The sequence below is a fragment of the Mizuhopecten yessoensis genome, unplaced genomic scaffold (assembly GCF_002113885.1).
Source record: "Mizuhopecten yessoensis strain PY_sf001 unplaced genomic scaffold, ASM211388v2 scaffold3853, whole genome shotgun sequence".
Taxonomy (NCBI): domain Eukaryota; kingdom Metazoa; phylum Mollusca; class Bivalvia; order Pectinida; family Pectinidae; genus Mizuhopecten; species Mizuhopecten yessoensis.
The window spans coordinates 187,992-195,507 of record NW_018405252.1 but is presented as its reverse complement, the minus strand read 5'-3'; the positions used below and the strand labels follow the sequence as shown (position 1 = coordinate 195,507).

The 7,516-nt window shown below is 37.1% G+C and overlaps 1 protein-coding gene across 1 annotated transcript in view; it reads right to left on the bottom strand.

The window, feature by feature from the left end:
- The window catches only part of LOC110448128 (poly(A)-specific ribonuclease PNLDC1-like), a 35,647-nt gene that overhangs the window by 8,414 nt on the left and 19,717 nt on the right, over window positions 1-7,516 (bottom strand). The window contains exons 16-18 of the mRNA XM_021494193.1: window positions 7,040-7,093; window positions 5,615-5,657; window positions 4,773-4,872 (exon numbers count right to left, since the gene is read on the bottom strand). Of these exons, the coding sequence (XP_021349868.1) occupies window positions 4,773-4,872; window positions 5,615-5,657; window positions 7,040-7,093 (197 nt within the window). The remainder of the gene's footprint in view (window positions 1-4,772; window positions 4,873-5,614; window positions 5,658-7,039; window positions 7,094-7,516) is intronic.

The window sequence follows — 7,516 nt, the reverse complement described above, 5'->3', positions numbered from 1 at the left end:
TCACTACAATATACCAACCCGTCCCTGTAGTCACTACAATATACCAACCTGTCCCTGTAGTCACTACAATATACCAACCTGTCCCTGTAGTCACTACAACATACCAACCTGTCCCTGTAGTCACTACAACATACCATCCTGTCTCTGTAGTCACTACAATATACCAACCTGTCTCTGTAGTCACTACAATATACCAACCTGTCCCTGTAGTCACTATAACATAAATAGTCCATCCTGTCCCTGTAGTCACTACAATATCCCATCCTGTTCCTGTAGTCACTAAAATATACCATCCTGTTCCTGTCATCACTACAATATACGAACCTGTCCCTGTAGTCACTACAATATACCATCCTGTCTCTGTAGTCACTACAATATCCCAACCTGTCTCTGTAGTCACTACAATATACCAACCTGTTCCTGTAGTCACTACAATATACGAACCTGTCCCTGTAGTCACTACAATATACCATCCTGTCTCTGTAGTCACTACAATATCCCAACCTGTCTCTGTAGTCACTACAATATCCCAACCTGTCCCTGTAGTCACTACAACATCCCATCCTGTCTCTGTAGTCACTACAATATCCCAACCTGTCTCTGTAGTCACTACAATATCCCAACCTGTCCCTGTAGTCACTACAACATACCAACCTGTCCCTGTAGTCACTACAACATACCAACCTGTCCCTGGAGTCACTACAATATACCATCCTGTCCCTGTAGTCCCTACAACATACCATCCTGTCTCTGTAGTCACTACAATATCCCAACCTGTCTCTGTAGTCACTACAATATCCCAACCTGTCCCTGTAGTCACTACAATATACCATCCTCTCCCTGTCATCACTACAATATCCCAACCTGTCTCTGTAGTCACTACAATATACCACCCTGTCCCTGTCATCACTACAATATACAAACCATCCTGTCCCTGTCATCACTACAATATACAAACCATCCTGTCCCTGTCATCACTACAATATAACAACCTGTTTCTGTAGTCACTACAATATACCACCCTGTCCCTGTCATCACTACAATATACAAACCATCCTGTCCCTGTCATCACTACAATATAACAACCTGTTTCTGTAGTCACTACAATATACCACCCTGTCCCTGTAGTCACTACAATATACCATCCTGTTCCTGTCATCACTACAATATACGAACCTGTCCCTGTAGTCACTACAATATACCCTCCTGTCCCTGTAGTCACTATAATATACCAACCTGTCCCTGTAGTCACTACAACATACCATCATAAATATACCAACCTGTCCCTGTAGTCACTACAACATCCCAACCTGTCCCTGTAGTCACTACAACATCCCAACCTGTCCCTGTAGTCACTACAACATCCCATCCTGTCTCTGTAGTCACTACAATATACCAACCTGTTCCTGTAATCACTACAATATACCAACCTGTCCCTGTAGTCACTACAATACACCATCCTGTCCCTGTCATCACTACAATATCCCATCCTGTCCCTGTAGTCACTACAACATAAATAGTCCATCCTGTCTCTGTAGTCACTACAATATACATCCTGTCCCTGTAGTCACTACAACATAAATAGTCTATCCTGTCTCTGTAGTCACTACAATATACCAACCTGTTCCTGTAATCACTACAATATACCAACCTGTCCCTGTAGTCACTACAATACACCATCCTGTCCCTGTCATCACTACAATATAACAACCTGTTTCTGTAGTCACTACAATATACCATCCCGTCCCTGTCATCACTACAATATCCCAACCTGTTGCTGTAGTCACTACAATATACCATCCTGTCCCTGTCCTCACTACAATATACCATCCTGTTCCTGTAGTCACTAAAATATACCAACCTGTCCCTGTAGTCACTACAACATACCAACCTGTCCCTGGAGTCACTACAATATACCATCCTGTCCCTGTAATCACTACAATATACCATCCTGTCCCTGTAGTCACTATAATATACCAACCTGTCCCTGTAGTCACTACAACATCCCATCCTGTCTCTGTAGTCACTACAATATACCATCCTGTCCCTGCCAGGACTACAATATATCATCCTGTTCCTGTAGTCACTACAATATACCATCCTGTCCCTGTAATCACTACAATATACCATCCTGTTCCTGTAGTCACTAAAATATACCATCCTGTCCCTGTCATCACTACAGTATCCCAACCTGTTTCTGTAGTCACTACAATATCCCATCCTGTCCCTGTCATCACTACAATATCCCAACTCGTTTCTGTAGTCACTACAATATACCATCCTGTCCCTGCCAGGACTACAATATATCATCCTGTTCCTGTAGTCACTACAATATACCAACCCGTCCCTGTAGTCACTACAATATACCAACCTGGCCCTGTAGTCACTACAACATAAATATACCAACCTGTCCCTGTAGTCACTAGAATATACCAACCTGTCCCTGTCATCACTACAATATACCATCCTGCTCCTGTAGTCACTACAATATACCTTCCTGTCCCTGTAGTCACTACAACATAAATAGTCCATCCTGTCCCTGTAGTCACTACAATATCCCATCCTGTTCCTGTAGTCACTAAAATATACCATCCTGTCCCTGTCATCACTACAATATCCCGACCTGTTTCTGTAGTCACTACAATATACCATCCCGTCCCTGTCATCACTACAATATCCCAACCTGATTCTGTAGTCACTACAATATACCATCCTGTCCCCGTCATCACTACAATATACCATCCTGTTCCTGGAGTCACTACAATATACCTTCCTGTCCCTGTAGTCACTACAACATAAATATACTAACCTGTCCCTGTAGTCACTACCATATACCAACCTGTCCCTGTCATCACTACAATATACCAACCGGTCCCTGTAGTCACTACAATATACCAACCTGTGAATACCATTCTATCCCTGTAGTCACTACATCCTGTCCCTGTAATCACTACAACATAAATATACCAACCTGTCCCTGTAGTCACTACAATATATCAACCTGTCCCTGTAGTCACTACAACATACCAACCTGTCCCTGTAGTCACTACAACATACCAACCTGTCCCTGGAGTCACTACAATATACCATCCTGTCCCTGTCCTCACTACAATATACCATCCTGTTCCTGTAGTCACCACAATATACCATCCTGTCCCTGTCATCACTATAATATCCCAACCTGTTTCTGTAGTCACTACAATATCCCATCCTGTCCCTGTAGTCACTACAACATACCATCATAAATATACCAACCTGTCCCTGTAGTCACTACAACATAAATAGTCCATCCTGTCCCTGTAGTCACTACAATATACCATCCTGTCCTTGTCATCACTACAATATACCATCCTGTCCCTGTAAACTCACTTCTTTGTGCTTCCCAGTGTGTGTTGATATAACGATTGACCAAACACAACAAATTAACAAAGCTTAACAACAATATTTATGTTTTCAATTATTATAGCATGACAAAAAGAGTTAAAAAATGTGGGGACCCATTGGAAATAAGCTTTCCATGGCTTTGATGGGCTATCTCAGGGTAAGTTAAACTATGTAAATTATAGATATCAACTTTGTTAATCACATACTGATGTGAAATTGTTTTGTTGCGTATACCTGTTCCTGAATAAATATCATTATTATTATTAAATTAACTTTATCAAAACATTTTCTACTGGTTGGTGAATAGAAATTATATACACGTGAGCCAATATCACTCGCCACGTTTTTTTCTCTTCACTTCACATTCAAGAACAACGATTTTGAAGAAGTTAAATACTAAAGCAAAGATATCTTTGAACTAGTGGGCCTTGATTTAACCTGTGAGTAATGTTGCTCAATATATAAAAATCATCATAGTCATCATTTAGATATTAAATCAATATACAGAATTCATCGTAGACATCATTTAGATATTAAATCACTATATAGAATTCATCATAGACATCATTTAGATATTAAATCACTATATAGAATTCATCGTAGACATCATTTAGATATTAAATCAATATATAGAATTCATCATAGACATCATTTAGATATTAAATCACTATATAGAATTCATTGTAGACATCATTTAGATATTAAATCAATATATAGAATTCATCATAGACATCATTTAGATATTAAATCACTATATAGAATTCATCGTAGACATCATTTAGATATTAAATCAATATATAGAATTCATCATAGACATCATTTAGATATTAAATCACTATATAGAATTCATTGTAGACATCATTTAGATATTAAATCAATATATAGAATTCATCATAGACATCATTTAGATATTAAATCACTATATAGAATTCATTGTAGACATCATTTAGATATTAAATCAATATATAGAATTCATCATAGACATCATTTAGATATTAAATCACTATATAGAATTCATCGTAGACATCATTTAGATATTAAATCAATATATAGAATTCATCATAGACATCATTTAGATATTAAATCACTATATAGAATTCATCGTAGACATCATTTAAATATTAAATCACTATATAGAATTCATCATAGACATCATTTCAATGACAATATTAAATCTTGGACCGACGCAGCATCTACTTGGGATAGCCATAAAATGTGTCGCAGCGAGTTATCAGCAATGCCTTAATATGAGTAGAGTGACGACAAGGAGAGTGACATGTGACAGACAGGACACAACAGCTCCCCCTTATGTACCAAGAACGGGGTCGATGGAGTGAGGGGGTAGGGAATGTGTTATAATAAGGTTACAATACATCATGGCGACTTACCACATGGTTAACGTTTCCCCGGATGATGTTAATCTTGTTCTTATAGGGAGCCATCTCAGTTCTATACCGCCTGAATGGACAAGGTCGTACATCTGTTGAACTAAACAACAAAAACCAATCCAGTAATTTATAAGACTATTTACAGGCGATCATACAGTTTATATAACTAGTAAGTCATATCGCCCTCGGATTTTCTTTTGGAAGGCATTCATACCTCTTTCAAAAGAGAAATCATTGACAAAACAGTTGCTATCTTTCAATCTCTATTATCCCTTTAACGATCCCTGTACCACTGCCAAAAACTGTAACAAAGTGTTGGAAGCTATTTTTTTCCAGCATGCTATAGCTTTGTTAAATCATTTCTGAAAAGAAAACCATACCTTGCGGGACTTTTATGAGAAATAATAAAGATAAAATAAACAAAATATAACAAACAAGTGTTCTGAGTGTGAACAAAATCTGTTGGGCTAGACCGGTACTTAAACCCTGAACTTCAGATTGTGTAATACCATTGCTCTGACCGATTGGGCTATCTGGTCACAGTCAGTGTACAGGCCCAACTGTGCTACCTTTGTATCCAAACGGAAGTAGAGGGGAGGGAACTGTAGATAAAGAAAAAGACACAGTGCAGTGGGACGGGGATCCTTAACTGTACATGTGGTGAGATAATTATTTACACCTTTAACAGTCCTACTCTGTGTTGGTGACCATTTCACAGCGACCACAGCTAGTGTCTCATTGACAAGGGATCCAAACACAGAATCATCTTAATCATATAGATTTTGCTTTCAATATGATAGACATTATCATAAAGTCAATCAGGTATGTCAACCAAAACTTACTTTACATTTAGGAACGTCAGCATGTGCGATAATCTTAGAAAAACTGAAAAGAAAAAAAAAAAGAATGTGTTTACATAATTAGTTACTATATAATTATTTTTATATCATTTTTTTTCCTGAGAAAAAAACATATACTTAAAAATCTTTAAAAAACGTATAGGTAAATTGCTTGACCAGGAACAATTTTTTTACTGGTTCAAACCATTAACAAATGTAAACACATCAAAATGTTTGGTCGAATGTGCTGGAACTTCACTGTGTGGTACTGTCTATGGCCAAAAATGACCGAACACAGTGTAACACATAATCAACTACCAGCATAGACACTAGGCAAACGTTTCTGACCTCACAACAGAAAGGCTTTAAAAACTTGTATAATTACATAATAATTCCTTTAACACTGATAAGAATCATCCACAGAAATGGAGAGAACCCCCACCCCCTCTCCCACCCCCGCCTAAAATCCACATCATCACTTTGAGGAACACTGTTACGTGACAATCAAGTGACCTTATATTGGTGTCATGTGACAATGCAATGAAAAACTATTAACACAAACAATATAACACAGACAAATGTACGTACTTGGTGTGGGTAAATTGGAAAACAGCAGAAAATATTTGATTTCTATGTATATACAAAAATAAAGCCATTTATGTAACATAAATGTATACTAAGTACGCGCCTCAGACTGTCCAATATTTTACATAATAGACAGTTTTCGGCTTATATCTTACTTAAAACATGTCCCCTATTGTATCAATTGTGATCAGTGTTTTGGTGCATTGTGATAATATTGGACAGTTTCACTATGAATCAATTACCGTGAAAGCTATTCATAACATATTGGACAGTTTTTCAACTACACTGTATACTGAGGTCAGTCATGTATATCAATCTCACTTTGCATGATTTGTATGCAACTGCATATACCAGGTATGAAATACACCCAGGTATAGTACTTATCTCATTCCAATCATGAGTTCCGATAGTGAAGGAGTATTTTTAACACAGTCAACATTTACAACAGAAAATACTGTTGTAGATACAGATGAGATATTAAGTGATGTCCTGGATTTACAGAAGGAAAATATTACACCTCGGCCAAATTTCAACATTTTAAGTGAGATGTTCTCAGACATCTCGGAAGGTGAAATGACAGAAATAACTCAAGTTGTTGAAGAAGTTGAAACACGGCGACGATTTGCAATTCTCATGCAGGATGGTGATTTGAAAAAGTTTTTGTAACATATTGGACAGTTATGCATATAACAGTACTCATATTCTATATAATGGACAATTATAACAATGGATGGCATCACAAGAATGTTTTAATAATTACTATATGACACTGACACATACAAAATGTATAAATATCTACAAACTTCCTTGGGTGTCTAGACCAGCGTTGATTAGATTACTTACCAAAGCCAGACATATAAGCATCGAAGCCAGCTTCATGGGGACGACTCTCATCTTCTAATTGATTAAAAAGAAAGTAACAACTAACAGAAAACTCACAGATAAGAAATGACAAAATTTGTTCAAGACGTTTGTTAAGAATAACAGTCTTACATAATCAACAAAATGAAACATGTTTCTTTCAAATATATCTCGGCTATGCAGTGAACGTAAAGGTGACACACTATTGATTTCCGTGGTGTATAGTACAGTTTTGATTTCCTAGTGCTATTTTTATCTTGATTTTACATAAAAATTCTAACTGATGCAGTTTATAATTTGTGTTCTGAGGATATTTTACATGACTTTATTGTTTTTAAAATTACAGCAGCTGTAATAAGTAAGAATCATTCTACTTACTTTGTATTAACTCATTCACCCCTGAAGACACAATTGAACTCTTCTTATTCAATGGTTGGAATAGTCCATCATGAAATTTCA